Here is a 20988-nt window from a genome sequence, read left to right as displayed (position 1 = left end):
ACTCAGACCCTATTTTTTGTATTAAAGCATCTAGTGAGCATGTGCAAACGTCAATATGAAGGGAGCGAGACAAGGTGACATCACCTTTGGTGAATGGCAGATTCTGTGTTATCAGCTGTACATATATATATAGGTATTACGGGTTATTCTAGTCATGTGCATGATGATAATGAGACTTCTGAAAAGTGTTCTGTAAAGGAATTGTGAGTCTATAGTAGCCCCAGTGGTCAGTTTGAAGATTGCAAGAATTTTATTTTTATTTTTTAGACAGATTGTGATATGGAAAAAAAAACATTGCGAAAAATGTTTAAAAATGCATGTAACACAAATATCTAACTTAATAAATAAGTCATCTTCTGCTCATACTTTATTTATAAACCTTAAAGCCAGTATCACAGTTTGAGAACCACAAATCCAAATATAACAATTACCTGTCTTTAAACCTATTAAATTGCATTTCCCATCATATTGCCATGCTTCCCATTTAAATCTCCATAAAGGTTAGGAGAATTCGGACAAGGAAGGAAACACAGAAAAAAGAACCTACATGTTTTGGCAATGAGCTTTATAAATGTTGATTTTTAATACTTTCCTGGGACTTCACTATTACTCTGGTTTGTTCCTCCTTTTGTCCTTCTAAGCTCCACAGCGGCTTTTACTGAACAATTATCCGTGCGAGGAGTCCCAAGCTTTGGATGGAGGTTATCCAGTTGCTGAGCTGACTTTTTCTTACCGCTTTTTTTCCTTATTATAATATTTAGCTTTAAATGTTTTGATCATAATTGAAGGTCAACCTTAAAATGTGCACTCCAAAATCTTTAATCATTACCTGCATTTTGTTAATTATCTTTAAAAAAAAAGTGACTGCAGATTTGTGAATCCTTACACTGTGCACACTGCGTGCTGTGAGAATTCTCCAATGTCAGAGCCAGGAACGGCAGTCACATGAACGCAAGTATGTGATATGCATTCGCCCTGCCAGAATTCGACAAGACTGTTTCTGACACTCTCAATGCAAGTGTATTGTGAAAGGTTGGAAAAAGTCTAGTTGGATTCTGGCCAGGAGTGTGCATATTACATAGTTGTGCTGACACTGGAAAATCCTCACAGCGCATAGTGATGTCACTTTTCTCTATTTCCTACCTTCCACTCACACTCACTCCTCTGCTACCTCAGGCAGGGAAATGTGTTACCATGAGCAGTGAAATATGTTACCTCAGGCAAGAAAATGTGCTATCTCATGCAGGGAAATGTGTTACCTCAGGCAGGGAAATGTGTTACCTCAGGCAGGAAAATGTATTAGCTCAGGAAGGAAATGTATTACCTCAGGCAGGAAAACGTATTAGCTCAGGCAGGGAAATGTGTTACCTCAGGCAGGAAAACGTATTAGCTCAGGCAGGGAAATGTGTTACCTCAGGTAGTGAAATGTGTTACCTCAGGCAGGAAAATGTATTACCTCAGGCAAGGATATGTGTTACCTCAGGCAGGAAAACGTATTAGCTCAGGCAGGGAAATGTGTTACCTCAGGCAGGGAAATGTATTACCTCAGGCAGGGAAATGTGTTACCTCAGGCAGGGAAATGTGTTACCTCAGGCAGGAAAAAGTGTCATCTCAAGCAGGAAAATGTGTTGCCTCAGACAGGGAAATGTGTTACCTCAGGCAGGGAAATGTGTTACCTCAGGCAGGGAAATGTGTTACCTCAGGCAGAGAAATGTGTTACCTCAGGCAGGGAAATGTGTTACCTCAGGCAGGGAAATGTGTTACCTCAGGCAGGAAAAAGTGTCATCTCAAGCAGGAAAATGTGTTGCCTCAGACAGGGAAATGTGTTACCTCAGGCAGGGAAATGTGTTACCTCAGGCAGAGAAATGTGTTACCTCAGGCAGGGAAATGTGTTACCTCAGGCAGGGAAAGTGTTACCTCAGGCAGGAAAAAGTGTCATCTCAAGAAGGAAAATATGTTGCCTCAGACAGTGAAATATTTTACATCAGGCAAGAAAATGTGCTACCTCAGGCAGGAAAATGTGTTACCTCAGGCAGAGAAATGTATTACCTCAGGCAGGGAAATGTGTTACCTCAGGCAGAGAAATGTGTTACCTCAGGCAGGGAAATGTGTTACCTCAGGCAGGGAAATGTGTTACCTCAGGCAGGAAAAAGTGTCATCTCAAGCTGGAAAATGTGTTGCCTCAGACAGGGAAATGTGTTACCTCAGGCAGGGAAATGTGTTACCTCAGGCAGAGAAATGTGTTACCTCAGGCAGGGAAATGTGTTACCTCAGGCAGGGAAATGTGTTACCTCAGGCAGGAAAAAGTGTCATCTCAAGCAGGAAAATATGTTGCCTCAGACAGTGAAATATTTTACATCAGGCAAGAAAATGTGCTACCTCAGGCAGGAAAATGTGTTACCTCAGGCAGAGAAATGTATTACCTCAGGCAGGGAAATGTGTTACCTCAGGCAGGGAAATGTGTTACCTAAGGCAGGGAAATGTGCTACCTAAGGCAGGGAAATGTGTTACCTCAGGCAGGGAAATGTGGTATCTCAGGCAGGAAAATGTATTAGCTCAGGCAGGGAAATGTGTTACCTCAGGCAGGAAAATGTGTTACCTCAGGCAGGAAAATGTACTACCTCAGGCAGGGAAATGTATTACCTCAGGCAGGGAAATGTGTTACTTCAGACAGGAAAATGTATTACCTCAGGCAGAAAAATATATTACCTCAGGCAGGGAAATGTGTTACCTCAGGCAGGAAAATGTATTACCTCAGGCAGGGAAATGTGCTACCTCAGGCAGGAAAATGTATTACCTCAGGCAGGAAAATGTATTACCTCAGGCAAGGAAATGTGATACCTCAGGCAGGAAAATGTATTACCTCAGGCAGGAAAATGTATTAGCTCAGAAAGGGAAATGTATTACCTCAAGCAGGGAAATGTGTTACCTCAGGCAGGAAAATGTATTACCTCAGGCAGGGAAATGTGTTACCTCAGGCAGAGAAATGTGTTACCTCAGGCAGGAAAATGTACTTCCTCAGGCAGGAAAATGTATTACCTCTGGCAGGGAAATGTGTTACCTCAGGCAGGAAAATGTACTTCCTCAGGCAGAGAAATGTGTTACCTAAGGCAGTGAAATGTATTACCTCAGGCAGTGAAATGTATTACCTCAGGCAGGGAAATGTATTACCTCAGGCAGGGAAATGTGTTGCCTCAGGCAGGAAAATGTACTACCTCCGGCAGAGAAATGTGTTACCTCAGGGAGGGAAAGGTATTACCTCAGGAAGGGAAATGTGTTACCTCAGGCATGAAAATGTATTACCTCAGGTAGTGAAATGTATTACCTCAGACAGGGAAATGTATTACCTCAGGCAGTGAAATGTATTACCTCAGGCAGGGAAATGTATTACCTCAGGCAGGGAAATTTGTTACTTCAGGCAGGAAAATGTATTACCTCAGGCAGGAAAATGTATTACCTCAGGCAGGGAAATGTGTTACCCCAGGCAGGAAAATGTATTACCTCAGGCAGGAAAATGTACTACCTCAGGCAGAGAAATGTGTTACCTCAGGCAGGAAAATGTACTTCCTCAGGCAGAGAAATGTGTTACCTCAGGCAGTGAAATGTGTTACCTCAGGCAGTGAAATGTATTACCTCAGGCAGGGACATGTATTACCTCAGGCAGGAAAATGTACTACCTCAGGCAGAGAAATGTGTTGCCTCAGGCAGGAAAATGTATTACCTCAGGCAAGGAAATGTGATACCTCAGGCAGGAAAATGTATTACCTCAGGCAGGAAAATGTATTAGCTCAGAAAGGGAAATGTATTACCTCAAGCAGGGAAATGTGTTACCTCAGGCAGGAAAATGTATTACCTCAGGCAGGGAAATGTGTTACCTCAGGCAGAGAAATGTGTTACCTCAGGCAGGAAAATGTACTTCCTCAGGCAGGAAAATGTATTACCTCAGGCAGGGAAATGTGTTACCTCAGGCAGGAAAATGTACTTCCTCAGGCAGAGAAATGTGTTACCTAAGGCAGTGAAATGTATTACCTCAGGCAGTGAAATGTATTACCTCAGGCAGGGAAATGTATTACCTCAGGCAGGGAAATGTGTTGCCTCAGGCAGGAAAATGTACTACCTCCGGCAGAGAAATGTGTTACCTCAGGGAGGGAAAGGTATTACCTCAGGAAGGGAAATGTGTTACCTCAGGCATGAAAATGTATTACCTCAGGTAGTGAAATGTATTACCTCAGACAGGGAAATGTATTACCTCAGGCAGTGAAATGTATTACCTCAGGCAGGGAAATGTATTACCTCAGGCAGGGAAATTTGTTACTTCAGGCAGGAAAATGTATTACCTCAGGCAGGAAAATGTATTACCTCAGGCAGGGAAATGTGTTACCCCAGGCAGGAAAATGTATTACCTCAGGCAGGAAAATGTACTACCTCAGGCAGAGAAATGTGTTACCTCAGGCAGGAAAATGTACTTCCTCAGGCAGAGAAATGTGTTACCTCAGGCAGTGAAATGTGTTACCTCAGGCAGTGAAATGTATTACCTCAGGCAGGGACATGTATTACCTCAGGCAGGAAAATGTACTACCTCAGGCAGAGAAATGTGTTGCCTCAGGCAGGAAAATGTACTACCTCAGGCAGAGAAATGTGTTACCTCAGTCAGTGAAATGTGTTACCTCAGGCAGTGAAATGTATTACCTCAGGCAGGGTAATGTGTTACCTCAGGGAGGGAAAGGTATTACCTCAGGAAGGGAAATGTGTTACCTCAGGCAGGAAAATGTATTACCTCAGGCATGAAAATGTATTACCTCAGGTAGAGAAATGTATTACCTCAGGCAGGGAAATGTATTATCTCAGGCAGGGAAATGTGTTACTTCAGGCAGGAAAATGTATTACCTCAGGCAGGAAAATGTATTACCTCAGGCAGGGAAATGTGTTACCCCAGGCTGGAAAATGTATTACCTCAAGCAGGAAAATGTACTACCTCAGGCAGAGAAATGTGTTACCTCAGGCAGGAAAATGTATTACCTCAGGCAGGGAAATGTATTACCTCAGGCAGGGAAATGTGTTGCCTCAGGCAGGAAAATGTATTACCTCAGGCAGAGAAATGTGTTACCTCAGGCAGTGAAATGTGTTACCTCAGGCAGTGAAATGTATTACCTCAGGCAGGGAAATGTATTACCTCAGGCAGGGAAATGTGTTGCCTCAGGCAGGAAAATGTACTACCTCAGGCAGAGAAATGTGTTACCTCAGGCAGTGAAATGTATTACCTCAGGCAGGGAAATGTATTACCTCAGGCAGTGAAATGTATTACCTCAGGCAGGGAAATGTATTACCTCAGATAGTGAAATGTATTACCTCAGGCAGGGAAATGTATTACCTCAGATAGTGAAATGTATTACCTCAGGCAGTGAAATGTGTTACTTCAGGCAGGAAAATGTATTACCTCAGGCAGGAAAATGTACTACCTCAGGCAGAGAAATGTGTTACCTCTGGCAGGAAAATGTACTTCCTCAGGCAGAGAAATGTGTTACCTCAGGCAGTGAAATGTGTTACCTCAGGCAGTGAAATGTATTACCTCAGGCAGGGAAATGTATTACCTCAGGCAGGGAAATGTGTTGCCTCAGGCAGGAAAATGTACTACCTCAGGCAGAGAAATGTGTTACCTCAGGCAGTGAAATGTATTACCTCAGGCAGGGTAATGTGTTACCTCGGGAAGGGAAAGGTATTACCTCAGGAAGGGAAATGAGTTACCTCAGGCAGGAAAATGTATTACCTCAGGCAGGAAAATGTATTACCTCAGGCATGAAAATGTATTACCTCAGGTAGAGAAATGTATTACCTCAGGCAGGGAAATGTATTACCTCAGGCAGTGAAATGTGTTACTTCAGGCAGGAAAATGTATTACCTCAGGCAGGAAAATGTACTACCTCAGGCAGAGAAATGTATTACCTCAGGCAGGAAAATGTACTACCTCAGGCAGTGAAATGTATTACCTCAGGCAGGAAAATGTATTACCTCAGGCAGAGAAATGTGTTACCTCAGGCAGTGAAATGTGTTACCTCAGGCAGTGAAATGTATTACCTCAGGCAGGGTAATGTGTTACCTCAGGGAGGGAAATGTATTACCTCAGAAAGGGAAATGTGTTACCTCAGGCAGGAAAATGTATTACCTCAGGTAGTGAAATGTATTACCTCAGGCAGGAAAATGTATTACCTCAGGTAGTGAAATGTATTACCTCAGGCAGTGAAATGTGTTACTTCAGGCAGGAAAATGTATTACCTCAGGCAGGGAAATGTGTTACCCCAGGCAGGAAAATGTATTACCTCAGGCAGGAAAATGTACTACCTCAGGCAGAGAAATGTGTTACCTCAGGCAGGAAAATGTATTACCTCAGGCAGGAAAATGTATTACCTCAGGCAGGGAAATGTGTTACCTCAGGCAGAGAAATGTGTTACCTCAGGCAGGAAAATGTACTTCCTCAGGCAGGAAAATGTATTACCTCAGGCAGGGAAATGTGTTACCTCAGGCAGGAAAATGTACTTCCTCAGGCAGAGAAATGTGTTACCTAAGGCAGTGAAATGTATTACCTCAGGCAGTGAAATGTATTACCTCAGGCAGGGAAATGTATTACCTCAGGCAGGGAAATGTGTTGCCTCAGGCAGGAAAATGTACTACCTCCGGCAGAGAAATGTGTTACCTCAGGGAGGGAAAGGTATTACCTCAGGAAGGGAAATGTGTTACCTCAGGCATGAAAATGTATTACCTCAGGTAGTGAAATGTATTACCTCAGACAGGGAAATGTATTACCTCAGGCAGTGAAATGTATTACCTCAGGCAGGGAAATGTATTACCTCAGGCAGGGAAATTTGTTACTTCAGGCAGGAAAATGTATTACCTCAGGCAGGAAAATGTATTACCTCAGGCAGGGAAATGTGTTACCCCAGGCAGGAAAATGTATTACCTCAGGCAGGAAAATGTACTACCTCAGGCAGAGAAATGTGTTACCTCAGGCAGGAAAATGTACTTCCTCAGGCAGAGAAATGTGTTACCTCAGGCAGTGAAATGTGTTACCTCAGGCAGTGAAATGTATTACCTCAGGCAGGGACATGTATTACCTCAGGCAGGAAAATGTACTACCTCAGGCAGAGAAATGTGTTGCCTCAGGCAGGAAAATGTACTACCTCAGGCAGAGAAATGTGTTACCTCAGTCAGTGAAATGTGTTACCTCAGGCAGTGAAATGTATTACCTCAGGCAGGGTAATGTGTTACCTCAGGGAGGGAAAGGTATTACCTCAGGAAGGGAAATGTGTTACCTCAGGCAGGAAAATGTATTACCTCAGGCATGAAAATGTATTACCTCAGGTAGAGAAATGTATTACCTCAGGCAGGGAAATGTATTATCTCAGGCAGGGAAATGTGTTACTTCAGGCAGGAAAATGTATTACCTCAGGCAGGAAAATGTATTACCTCAGGCAGGGAAATGTGTTACCCCAGGCTGGAAAATGTATTACCTCAAGCAGGAAAATGTACTACCTCAGGCAGAGAAATGTGTTACCTCAGGCAGGAAAATGTATTACCTCAGGCAGGGAAATGTATTACCTCAGGCAGGGAAATGTGTTGCCTCAGGCAGGAAAATGTATTACCTCAGGCAGAGAAATGTGTTACCTCAGGCAGTGAAATGTGTTACCTCAGGCAGTGAAATGTATTACCTCAGGCAGGGAAATGTATTACCTCAGGCAGGGAAATGTGTTGCCTCAGGCAGGAAAATGTACTACCTCAGGCAGAGAAATGTGTTACCTCAGGCAGTGAAATGTATTACCTCAGGCAGGGAAATGTATTACCTCAGGCAGTGAAATGTATTACCTCAGGCAGGGAAATGTATTACCTCAGATAGTGAAATGTATTACCTCAGGCAGGGAAATGTATTACCTCAGATAGTGAAATGTATTACCTCAGGCAGTGAAATGTGTTACTTCAGGCAGGAAAATGTATTACCTCAGGCAGGAAAATGTACTACCTCAGGCAGAGAAATGTGTTACCTCTGGCAGGAAAATGTACTTCCTCAGGCAGAGAAATGTGTTACCTCAGGCAGTGAAATGTGTTACCTCAGGCAGTGAAATGTATTACCTCAGGCAGGGAAATGTATTACCTCAGGCAGGGAAATGTGTTGCCTCAGGCAGGAAAATGTACTACCTCAGGCAGAGAAATGTGTTACCTCAGGCAGTGAAATGTATTACCTCAGGCAGGGTAATGTGTTACCTCGGGAAGGGAAAGGTATTACCTCAGGAAGGGAAATGAGTTACCTCAGTGTCACACTGTCACAGAATACTGGAGGTAGGGGGCCTAAGCTGACCCTAAGCTGGGGCCCTGACTAATCCCTCATCCTGGAGGTACTGTTAAAGGTACAGAGGTCCAGGCCGCCAGCGTAACCCCTACCTCCTGAGGATCCCTGCACCACAGTAATCTAGTCCTGAGAAGGACCCCGATCACAACAATAGGGAACCAGCAATAATATGCCCACACACAGTATTTAGACGAACGAGACAGTACAAGGGAAAAACCAAAACCACCTTGCATACAACTTCAACAAAACTACAACAGAGGGAACACCAACGGGAAAGGAGATAAATGATAAAGCGAGGAAAGGGAAATAACACTTTCAAATACACTTATCTCAGCAACTCCAAACACCACGATCCGCTCTGTAAGTCAGAATGAAAAGCTTTCACCGACACCTCACAAACAGACCTGCAGGAATATAAAGGAGTCTCACTAACGAAGCATTGATTGCAGCTGGGCGAGGCTGGACCTCAGCTAGCCCAGAGAGAGAGAGAATTAACTCCTTCACTGCCGAGAAAACACAAAGCACCAACAAGTCAGCTGCGAGAAGTCAGGCTGTGTACTCGTGACGATCTTCGTGGCAACACACCCGTGACACTCAGGCAGGAAAATGTATTACCTCAGGCAGGAAAATGTATTACCTCAGGCATGAAAATGTATTACCTCAGGTAGAGAAATGTATTACCTCAGGCAGGGAAATGTATTACCTCAGGCAGTGAAATGTGTTACTTCAGGCAGGAAAATGTATTACCTCAGGCAGGAAAATGTACTACCTCAGGCAGAGAAATGTATTACCTCAGGCAGGAAAATGTACTACCTCAGGCAGGGAAATGTATTACCTCAGCAGGGAAATGTATTAGCTCAGAAAGGGAAATGTATTACCTCAAGCAGGGAAATGTGTTACCTCAGGCAGGAAAATGTACTACCTCAGGCAGTGAAATGTATTACCTCAGGCAGGAAAATGTATTACCTCAGGCAGAGAAATGTGTTACCTCAGGCAGTGAAATGTGTTACCTCAGGCAGTGAAATGTATTACCTCAGGCAGGGTAATGTGTTACCTCAGGGAGGGAAATGTATTACCTCAGAAAGGGAAATGTGTTACCTCAGGCAGGAAAATGTATTACCTCAGGTAGTGAAATGTATTACCTCAGGCAGGAAAATGTATTACCTCAGGTAGTGAAATGTATTACCTCAGGCAGTGAAATGTGTTACTTCAGGCAGGAAAATGTATTACCTCAGGCAGGGAAATGTGTTACCCCAGGCAGGAAAATGTATTACCTCAGGCAGGAAAATGTACTACCTCAGGCAGAGAAATGTGTTACCTCAGGCAGGAAAATGTATTACCTCAGGCAGGAAAATGTATTACCTCAGGCAGGGAAATGTGTTACCTCAGGCAGAGAAATGTGTTACCTCAGGCAGGAAAATGTACTTCCTCAGGCAGGAAAATGTATTACCTCAGGCAGGGAAATGTGTTACCTCAGGCAGGAAAATGTACTTCCTCAGGCAGAGAAATGTGTTACCTAAGGCAGTGAAATGTATTACCTCAGGCAGTGAAATGTATTACCTCAGGCAGGGAAATGTATTACCTCAGGCAGGGAAATGTGTTGCCTCAGGCAGGAAAATGTACTACCTCCGGCAGAGAAATGTGTTACCTCAGGGAGGGAAAGGTATTACCTCAGGAAGGGAAATGTGTTACCTCAGGCATGAAAATGTATTACCTCAGGTAGTGAAATGTATTACCTCAGACAGGGAAATGTATTACCTCAGGCAGTGAAATGTATTACCTCAGGCAGGGAAATGTATTACCTCAGGCAGGGAAATTTGTTACTTCAGGCAGGAAAATGTATTACCTCAGGCAGGAAAATGTATTACCTCAGGCAGGGAAATGTGTTACCCCAGGCAGGAAAATGTATTACCTCAGGCAGGAAAATGTACTACCTCAGGCAGAGAAATGTGTTACCTCAGGCAGGAAAATGTACTTCCTCAGGCAGAGAAATGTGTTACCTCAGGCAGTGAAATGTGTTACCTCAGGCAGTGAAATGTATTACCTCAGGCAGGGACATGTATTACCTCAGGCAGGAAAATGTACTACCTCAGGCAGAGAAATGTGTTGCCTCAGGCAGGAAAATGTACTACCTCAGGCAGAGAAATGTGTTACCTCAGTCAGTGAAATGTGTTACCTCAGGCAGTGAAATGTATTACCTCAGGCAGGGTAATGTGTTACCTCAGGGAGGGAAAGGTATTACCTCAGGAAGGGAAATGTGTTACCTCAGGCAGGAAAATGTATTACCTCAGGCATGAAAATGTATTACCTCAGGTAGAGAAATGTATTACCTCAGGCAGGGAAATGTATTATCTCAGGCAGGGAAATGTGTTACTTCAGGCAGGAAAATGTATTACCTCAGGCAGGAAAATGTATTACCTCAGGCAGGGAAATGTGTTACCCCAGGCTGGAAAATGTATTACCTCAAGCAGGAAAATGTACTACCTCAGGCAGAGAAATGTGTTACCTCAGGCAGGAAAATGTATTACCTCAGGCAGGGAAATGTATTACCTCAGGCAGGGAAATGTGTTGCCTCAGGCAGGAAAATGTATTACCTCAGGCAGAGAAATGTGTTACCTCAGGCAGTGAAATGTGTTACCTCAGGCAGTGAAATGTATTACCTCAGGCAGGGAAATGTATTACCTCAGGCAGGGAAATGTGTTGCCTCAGGCAGGAAAATGTACTACCTCAGGCAGAGAAATGTGTTACCTCAGGCAGTGAAATGTATTACCTCAGGCAGGGAAATGTATTACCTCAGGCAGTGAAATGTATTACCTCAGGCAGGGAAATGTATTACCTCAGATAGTGAAATGTATTACCTCAGGCAGGGAAATGTATTACCTCAGATAGTGAAATGTATTACCTCAGGCAGTGAAATGTGTTACTTCAGGCAGGAAAATGTATTACCTCAGGCAGGAAAATGTACTACCTCAGGCAGAGAAATGTGTTACCTCTGGCAGGAAAATGTACTTCCTCAGGCAGAGAAATGTGTTACCTCAGGCAGTGAAATGTGTTACCTCAGGCAGTGAAATGTATTACCTCAGGCAGGGAAATGTATTACCTCAGGCAGGGAAATGTGTTGCCTCAGGCAGGAAAATGTACTACCTCAGGCAGAGAAATGTGTTACCTCAGGCAGTGAAATGTATTACCTCAGGCAGGGTAATGTGTTACCTCGGGAAGGGAAAGGTATTACCTCAGGAAGGGAAATGAGTTACCTCAGTGTCACACTGTCACAGAATACTGGAGGTAGGGGGCCTAAGCTGACCCTAAGCTGGGGCCCTGACTAATCCCTCATCCTGGAGGTACTGTTAAAGGTACAGAGGTCCAGGCCGCCAGCGTAACCCCTACCTCCTGAGGATCCCTGCACCACAGTAATCTAGTCCTGAGAAGGACCCCGATCACAACAATAGGGAACCAGCAATAATATGCCCACACACAGTATTTAGACGAACGAGACAGTACAAGGGAAAAACCAAAACCACCTTGCATACAACTTCAACAAAACTACAACAGAGGGAACACCAACGGGAAAGGAGATAAATGATAAAGCGAGGAAAGGGAAATAACACTTTCAAATACACTTATCTCAGCAACTCCAAACACCACGATCCGCTCTGTAAGTCAGAATGAAAAGCTTTCACCGACACCTCACAAACAGACCTGCAGGAATATAAAGGAGTCTCACTAACGAAGCATTGATTGCAGCTGGGCGAGGCTGGACCTCAGCTAGCCCAGAGAGAGAGAGAATTAACTCCTTCACTGCCGAGAAAACACAAAGCACCAACAAGTCAGCTGCGAGAAGTCAGGCTGTGTACTCGTGACGATCTTCGTGGCAACACACCCGTGACAGTACCCCCCCTTCTACGAGGTGCCTCCGGACCCTCAGGGCCAGGTTTATCCGGGTGAGTCGTGTGGAAGGCCCGAACTAATCGGTCTGCGTTAATATCCGACGCAGGAACCCACATCCTCTCCTCAGGACCATACCCCTTCCAATGAACCAAGTACTGAAGGGACCGGCGATTAAAGCGTGAATCAATGACCCTCGATACCTGGAACTCCAAGTTACCATTGACAACCACAGGAGGGGGAGGTAAAGGTGACGGTACCACCGGCGCCACATACCTCTTAAGCAATGATCTGTGAAACACGTTGTGAATTTTAAACGTAGGGGGGAGGTCAAGACGGAATGCCACCGGATTAATAACAGAACTGATTCTGTACGGCCCGATGAACCTGGGACCCAGTTTCCAGGAGGGAACCTTAAGTTTAATATTCCTGGTAGACAACCATACCTGATCGTTCACACTTAGGTCCGGACCAGACACTCTCCTCCTATCAGCCATACGTTTGTATCGGTTCCCCATAGTATTCAGATTCTTCAGCACCCCTCTCCATACTGAAGCGAGAGATGAGGAAAATCGTTCCTCCTCCGGAACCCCCGAAGAGCCCCCCCTACTGAAAGTACAAAACTGGGGGTGAAAACCATATGCCCCAAAAAACGGGGACTTACCAGTGGACTCGCTTCGCCTATTATTGAGAGCAAACTCTGCCAGAGGTAGGAAAGAAGCCCAGTCCTCCTGGTTCTCTGACACAAAACACCGAAGATATGTCTCCAAGCTCTGGTTCATACGTTCCGTCTGACCATTGGTCTGAGGATGAAAAGCCGACGAGAATGACAAATGCATCCCCCGCCGTGCACAAAACGCCTTCCAGAACTTGGACACAAACTGAGACCCCCGATCAGACACCACCTCGGAGGGTACCCCGTGAAGCCTCACAATCTCCCCAATGAACACCTGCGCAAGAGTTTTAGCATTAGGGAGAGCCGGAAGAGCGATAAAATGTGCCATCTTGCTGAACCTGTCCACTACAACGAGTATGACCGTTTTACCCGAAGACGGAGGGAGGTCCGTAATAAAGTCCATAGACAGATGAGTCCAAGGACGCTCCGGGATCTTCAAAGGTAAGAGGGCCCCAGACGGACGGGTATGTGAGGTCTTAGAGCGCGCACAAACCCCACAGGACGCGACAAAAGTTACCACCTCTTTATGTAAGTTAGGCCACCAAAACCGACGCGAGAGGAGATCCACAGTTGCTTTACTCCCCGGGTGTCCTGCAAAAACTGAGTTATGGTGTGCCTCGATCACCTTTTGTCGCAACTGATCTGGAACGAACAGTCTCCCCGGAGGTCCAACAGGGGCGTCCCCCTGAGCCTCCAATATCTCCTCCTCCAGCTCAGAGCATACTGCCGAAACCACCACCCCCTCCTGAAGAACAGGAATCGGGTCGTCCGTATTCCCGGCCCCAGGGAAACTACGAGATAAGGCATCCGCCTTTACATTTTTAGACCCAGGACGATATGTAACGACGAAATTAAACCTGGTAAAAAACAATGACCACCTAGCTTGTCTGGGATTCAGACGTTTAGCGGACTCCAGATATAGCAGGTTCTTGTGATCGGTGATGACGGTGACCGGATGAACTGCCCCCTCCAAAAAATGGCGCCACTCCTCAAAAGCTAACTTAATGGCCAGGAGTTCCCTATTGCCGACATCGTAATTCCTCTCAGCGGACGACAATTTTTTAGAGAAAAAGGCGCACGGATGCCACTTACCAGGGGACGAACCCTGTGACAATACTGCTCCCACCCCTACCTCGGAAGCGTCTACCTCTACAAAGAATGGCTGAGACGCATCAGGTTGAATGAGTATGGGTGCCGAGGCAAAACATTTTTTCAAGGAGGAGAATGCTTGACAAGCCTTGTCAGACCACCTAGAAAAATCCGTCCCCTTTTTAGTCATGTCTGTGAGAGGCTTAACCACGGACGAGAAATTACGAATGAACTTCCGGTAATAGTTAGCAAACCCCAGGAAACGTTGTAGTGCCTTAAGATTCTCCGGCCGATCCCACTCAAGAACTGCCCGCACTTTCCCAGGGTCCATACGAAAACCGGACGCAGAAACCAGGAAGCCTAAAAACTGGAGTTCCTGTACGGCGAACACACACTTTTCCCACTTGGCATACAGTTTATTATCCCGCAAGATCTGTAACACCTGTCTAACGTGCTCCTGATGAGACACCAGATCCGGCGAGTAAATTAAGATATCATCCAGATATATGACAACAAACTGTCCCACCAGGTGGCGAAAAATATCATTAACAAAGTGTTGAAACACCGCCGGGGCATTAGTCAGACCGAATGGCATGACAAGGTTCTCATAATGCCCCTCCGGAGTGTTAAAAGCCGTCTTCCACTCATCCCCCTCCTTCATCCTAATCAAATTGTACGCCCCCCTGAGATCCAACTTAGAGAACCATTTGGCGCCCACGATCTGATTAAAGAGATCGGGAATAAGTGGGAGCGGATACGGATCTCGGACCGTAATCCGATTAAGTTCACGGAAATCCAGGCAAGGGCGTAGGCCTCCATCTTTCTTCTTAACAAAGAAGAACCCCGCGGCCACCGGTGAAGATGAAGGTCTAATATGCCCCTTAGCCAGACTTTCAGAAATATAATCCTTCATGGCCTGCCTCTCAGGACCAGAAAGGTTATACAACCTAGCTTTAGGTAACTTGGCCTCAGGGAGCAGTTTTACAGAACAGTCATACTCGCGATGAGGAGGTAGTTCCTGACACCCATTCTCCGAGAATACATCCTCAAAGTCTGCCAGAAATGGAGGTAAGACCCAAGGAGTAACAGCACCGATGACCGTGTTCATGCAGTTTTTATTACAGAATTTACTCCATTGGCTTATCTCTCTGGTTTGCCAATTAATAACAGGGTTATGCTTAGCTAACCAAGGAAGGCCCAACACTATAGGAGTGGGAAGACCCTCCAACACGTAGCAAGACAACAGTTCTTTATGTATTGCCCCCACTTGAAGTTTTACGCCATGCACAGCTTGCAAAAAACTTCCCTGACCGAGAGGCCTGGCATCGATCGAGAATATGGGGATGGGTTTAGCCAACTCACTCAATCGCATACCTTGAACCCGGGCAAACCGAGCATCAACCAGATTAGCCCCGGCCCCACTATCCAGAAGAACAGATATCCTCTCAGTTCTCGTACCCACCACCACCTCCGCCGGTACGAGAAACTGAGACGAACCTAGGGACGAAATACCTACTCCCAGATTGCCGTCCACCACACAACCTGGGATCAACAGTTTTTTCGACGACTCTTTACTCAGCAAGGGACGGGATGGACACCCCCCAATAAAATGTCCCTTTTTCCCGCAGAGGAAACACCTTCCTGTCTTATGGCGCACCACCGGTCCCCTTCCCCGAAATGATGTCCCTCCTAATTGCATAGGCTCCTCCGGACTGACCAGGGGAACCACCATATGAGGGGACCTTGTAAGAGGTGGAGACATTACAGGGGGTAGAGTTATCCCGCACCTCTCCCGAAGCCGTCTGTCAACGCGAATAGCAAGGGCCATAGCGGCTTCCAGTGACGCGGGAGAGTCATACTGTGCCAACACATCCTGTAATTTGTCGGATAAACCATGACAAAACTGGCTCCTAAGAGCCGGGTCATTCCACTGGGTGTCCGTGGCCCACCTACGGAACTCCGAACAGAATTCCTCCGCCGGACGATCTCCCTGCTGAATCCTACGTAACTTAGACTCAGCAAGGGAGATCCGATCTGGGTCATCATACACGAGTCCCAAAGCAGCGAAAAACCTATCCACTGACTGGAGAACTGGGGAGCTAGGGGGAAGAGAGAACGCCCAAGATTGTGGGTCCCCTTGTAGGAGCGAGATGACAATTCCCACCCTTTGTTCTTCACTGCCCGATGACCGAGGCCGCAGCCGAAAGTACAATTTGCATGCCTCCCGGAAAACAAAAAACTTGTCCCGCCCCCCAGTGAACCTGTCAGGGAGAGCTACTTTAGGTTCTGGTCCGGCTTGCTCCAGAGGATGCAAAACCTTGGACCTAACGTCCGCCAGCCCCATGGACAAACTCTGCAACTGCTGAGCTAGACCGGCTACTGGATCCATGGTAGCTGGAGAAAAACTAAGATGGTCGGTGAAAATGTCACACTGTCACAGAATACTGGAGGTAGGGGGCCTAAGCTGACCCTAAGCTGGGGCCCTGACTAATCCCTCATCCTGGAGGTACTGTTAAAGGTACAGAGGTCCAGGCCGCCAGCGTAACCCCTACCTCCTGAGGATCCCTGCACCACAGTAATCTAGTCCTGAGAAGGACCCCGATCACAACAATAGGGAACCAGCAATAATATGCCCACACACAGTATTTAGACGAACGAGACAGTACAAGGGAAAAACCAAAACCACCTTGCATACAACTTCAACAAAACTACAACAGAGGGAACACCAACGGGAAAGGAGATAAATGATAAAGCGAGGAAAGGGAAATAACACTTTCAAATACACTTATCTCAGCAACTCCAAACACCACGATCCGCTCTGTAAGTCAGAATGAAAAGCTTTCACCGACACCTCACAAACAGACCTGCAGGAATATAAAGGAGTCTCACTAACGAAGCATTGATTGCAGCTGGGCGAGGCTGGACCTCAGCTAGCCCAGAGAGAGAGAGAATTAACTCCTTCACTGCCGAGAAAACACAAAGCACCAACAAGTCAGCTGCGAGAAGTCAGGCTGTGTACTCGTGACGATCTTCGTGGCAACACACCCGTGACACTCAGGCAGGAAAATGTATTACCTCAGGCAGGAAAATGTATTACCTCAGGCATGAAAATGTATTACCTCAGGTAGAGAAATGTATTACCTCAGGCAGGGAAATGTATTACCTCAGGCAGTGAAATGTGTTACTTCAGGCAGGAAAATGTATTACCTCAGGCAGGAAAATGTACTACCTCAGGCAGAGAAATGTATTACCTCAGGCAGGAAAATGTACTACCTCAGGCAGTGAAATGTATTACCTCAGGCAGGAAAATGTATTACCTCAGGCAGAGAAATGTGTTACCTCAGGCAGTGAAATGTGTTACCTCAGGCAGTGAAATGTATTACCTCAGGCAGGGTAATGTGTTACCTCAGGGAGGGAAATGTATTACCTCAGAAAGGGAAATGTGTTACCTCAGGCAGGAAAATGTATTACCTCAGGTAGTGAAATGTATTACCTCAGGCAGGAAAATGTATTACCTCAGGTAGTGAAATGTATTACCTCAGGCAGTGAAATGTGTTACTTCAGGCAGGAAAATGTATTACCTCAGGCAGGGAAATGTGTTACCCCAGGCAGGAAAATGTATTACCTCAGGCAGGAAAATGTACTACCTCAGGCAGAGAAATGTGTTACCTCAGGCAGGAAAATGCACTACCTCAGGCAGAGAAATGTGTTACCTCAGGCAGGAAAATGTACTACCTCAGGCAGAGAAATGTGTTAACTCAAAAAATAGCAGCTGTGAGTTCTTACTGTTTCGTCTGTATACTCACATACCATAATTGATTTATGCTACCTCCTCCTTGTCTGAAGCTGTTGTATGATCAGTCCATGTTCCTGCACGGTCTAACACAGCCATTACACAGTACACAGCAGGGGCACATTTCTAAGGTTATCTCAGCACAGGAACATTTTTTTTAATACATCCAATTGTGGAATTTATTTTTTATTACAAGATCTATTGATTAAAATGTACTTTCTTCATGGGACAACCCCTTTAGTGACACCTTATTTGAAATGACATCACAATAAACACATGGACACAAAATATGGGCCTGCAGTGGTAACTGAAGGTGGTTATAAATTTATGTAAGTTTGAATGTATACTTTACCTCCAAAAAGAAACAGCATCCCTGTTAAGAGCAGAAGCAGATACGCCCTTGCAAGTATACTAACAAAACCAGTCATTCCTCCAAATATCATCAGGATTAAACTGAGAGGTAACAATATGACCAGCGTCCCGTGCATACCTGCAAAATAACATTGTTTATTACTAACCAATAATGATTTCAAGTTCAGGATGTTAATGTGTAGCAAATTATTACAGCAATTAAATACCTTTACATAAACCTGAGCCTGAATAATTGCATGAGCAAAAACACAATGGAAATGCCAAAGGACGAAATAGATTTTAAATGAGTTAATGCTTTAAGCATGCTGTAGTGCATTACTGCGTGTAATCATATTATTCATTTATTTAGATTGTACTTGTGACTATTATAATGTTAAGCCTAGAATCTAAATATTCCAACTAATTACTCGGACTAGCACCAACCTATATTTCAAAAGCTTTTCATTGTCTATGTCAATGAGCAGCATTACCATGCATTATATACATTTTATTACCAGTATACTGCCAACCTATGGTGCCCTACTTTTGCTTTTAGCTACCATTTACCTCTTTGCCACCTGTTCTTTGTATTGGTGTTAATGAATATTTAATAATATTCTTGATACGTCTTTTCCTTATATGGTCTATTGCAATGTGACGTTGAACCCGTTTTATAGTCCTCAATAGGTGCCTAGGACTGTATACCATACTGTTAGATACATACTCTAATTATTGGTACCATACTAGTGATCACTATTAGTGATGAGCGAGCATGCTCGCCACTGCTCGGTACTCACCCAAGCATCTCAGTACTCGAGATGCTCGGAGCTCGCGGAGTACTTTCGAGATGCTCGGGCGGGAGCTCGGGTCCCCGTCCTGCATATTTGGCGCTATTTAGAGCACAAATCATGCAGGGATTGTCTGCCACTCACTGTAATGCCACAGCCATGGTTGCCCAAATCGATGGGAACAGTGCTCACAGTGAAACATGAAAAGCCGGCAATTCAGCAGCAGCATACACCGGTACCAACAATTTAGAACAGAAAGAAGAGAGCATCACACATAGATTAGATAGATAGAAACATGTCAGTCACATATATAATAAGTATAGTGACAGTGTTGGTTACTGTACTTGTCATTTAGTGTTAAAATAAAGGATTTATTAAAAAAAATAATAGTGTTTTCATGCACCAGTCTCTTTAAAAAAGCTGGCCGGCAATTCATCATCGGTACCCGACAATTTAGAACAGAAAGAATAGAGCATCACACATAGATTAGATAGATAGAAACATGTCAGTCACATATATAATAAGTAAAGTGACAGTGTTGGTTACTGTACTTGTCATTTAGTGTTAAAATAAAGGATTTATTAAAAAAAAAATTGGCGTGGGGTTCCCCATAATTTTAGTCTCTAGCAGAGGTTAAGCAGACGGCTGGGGCAGATGTTTGAAGCCTGGGAAGGGGGTAATACCCACGGAGCTTCCCAGGCTACTAATATCAGCCCCCAGCTGAATACCTAGCCTTTACTAGCTATTAAAATGGGGGACCCAAAAAAAATGATGTGGGGTCCCCCCTATTTTAATAGCTAGAAAAGGCTAGGCAGACAGCTGGGGGCTGATATTAATAGCTCAGGAAGGGTGCCATGAATATTGGCCCCCTCCCAGGCTAGAAACACCAGCCGTCAGCTGCCCCAGAAATGGCGCATCCACAGGATGTGCGAATTCTGACACTTAGCCTCGCTCTTCCCACTGCCCTGTAGCGGTGGCAGTGGGGTAATAGGGTTGGGGTTGATGTCAGCTTATAATGCCAGTTGACATCAAGCCCAGGTTAGTAATGGAGAGGCGTCTATAAGACACTCCCATTACTAACCCCATAGTCAAAGTTAAAAAAAACACAAACACCAAGCATAAAGTCCTTTAATTGAAATAAAGACACATTCCTTTAATGTTTTAAATTAAACCCTACTTACCGTATCACCCATTCCAGCTGAAGCCAAAGATCTCCTGAAATAAAAATAAAATAATAAACCAACCTCATCCTTACCTTTCCTTGGTTCCCAGGACGGCTTCAGCTCTGCTACATTGACATGACAGGCTGGATCGCAGCAGAACGCTGCCATCCTGCTTGCCATGCCGCAGACACTGAGAAGCTCCTCAGTGAAGCTCCTCAGTGTCTGGCTGTGATGGCATCCAGATGAGCCGAGTTCATGTAAAATGAACTCAGCTCACCTCATGCACGTCACTGACAGCGTGGAAGAATTCTCCTGCGCATGCGGTGCCGGCAAATGACGTCACCGCTTGAGCAGGAGAATTCTCCCACGCTGGGATGGCATTGAGATGACAGGCTGGATCGCAGCAGAGCGCTACCATCCAGCTTGTCATCCTTCAGAGACGCTGCAGAGCGCAAGCAATGTCTCTGATGGATGACAAGCTGGATAGTAGCGCTCTGCTGCAATCCAGCACTTCAGAGACACTGCAGAGAGCAAGCATGCGATCCAGCTTGTCATCTCAATGCCATCCCAGCGTGGGAGTATTCTCCTGCTCAAGCGGTGACGTCATTTGCCGGCATTACACATATCCATCTTAACAAACAGTCCTTCTGAGGACTAATCTATCTGCAGAGATATCAGGCGGGCAGGGTGTATAGGCAGGCAGTGTATATAGCAGACTGCAGTGCATATAGCACAAGAGGCTCCATTCCAATTCTGCCTTCTGCTGCTGTTAGATATTTCTATACAAAGGCCCATGTCTCAGGGGCCAGGAATACTTTTCTTTGGATCTTAATCCTCATTATTTGCATAAAAAGCAATCCAGAGAACACCATTTTTTCTGCGCCATTTGCTTGTTGGCACTGCAG

General features: G+C 45.2%; 1 protein-coding gene across 1 annotated transcript in view; it reads right to left on the bottom strand.

Moving 5' to 3' along the window:
• Nucleotides 1-20988, bottom strand: part of TMEM114 (transmembrane protein 114) — a 129549-nt gene that overhangs the window by 29670 nt on the left and 78891 nt on the right. The window contains exon 3 of the mRNA XM_073645745.1: nucleotides 18134-18271. Coding sequence (XP_073501846.1) covers nucleotides 18134-18271 — 138 coding nt within the window. The remainder of the gene's footprint in view (nucleotides 1-18133; nucleotides 18272-20988) is intronic.

This window comes from Phyllobates terribilis, unplaced genomic scaffold (genome assembly GCF_046119375.1).
Source record: "Phyllobates terribilis strain yellow unplaced genomic scaffold, ASM4611937v1 Scaffold_9__5_contigs__length_417890890, whole genome shotgun sequence".
Taxonomy (NCBI): domain Eukaryota; kingdom Metazoa; phylum Chordata; class Amphibia; order Anura; family Dendrobatidae; genus Phyllobates; species Phyllobates terribilis.
The sequence above is the reverse complement of the archived record's forward strand: the minus strand, read 5'-3'. Positions and strand labels throughout refer to the sequence as shown.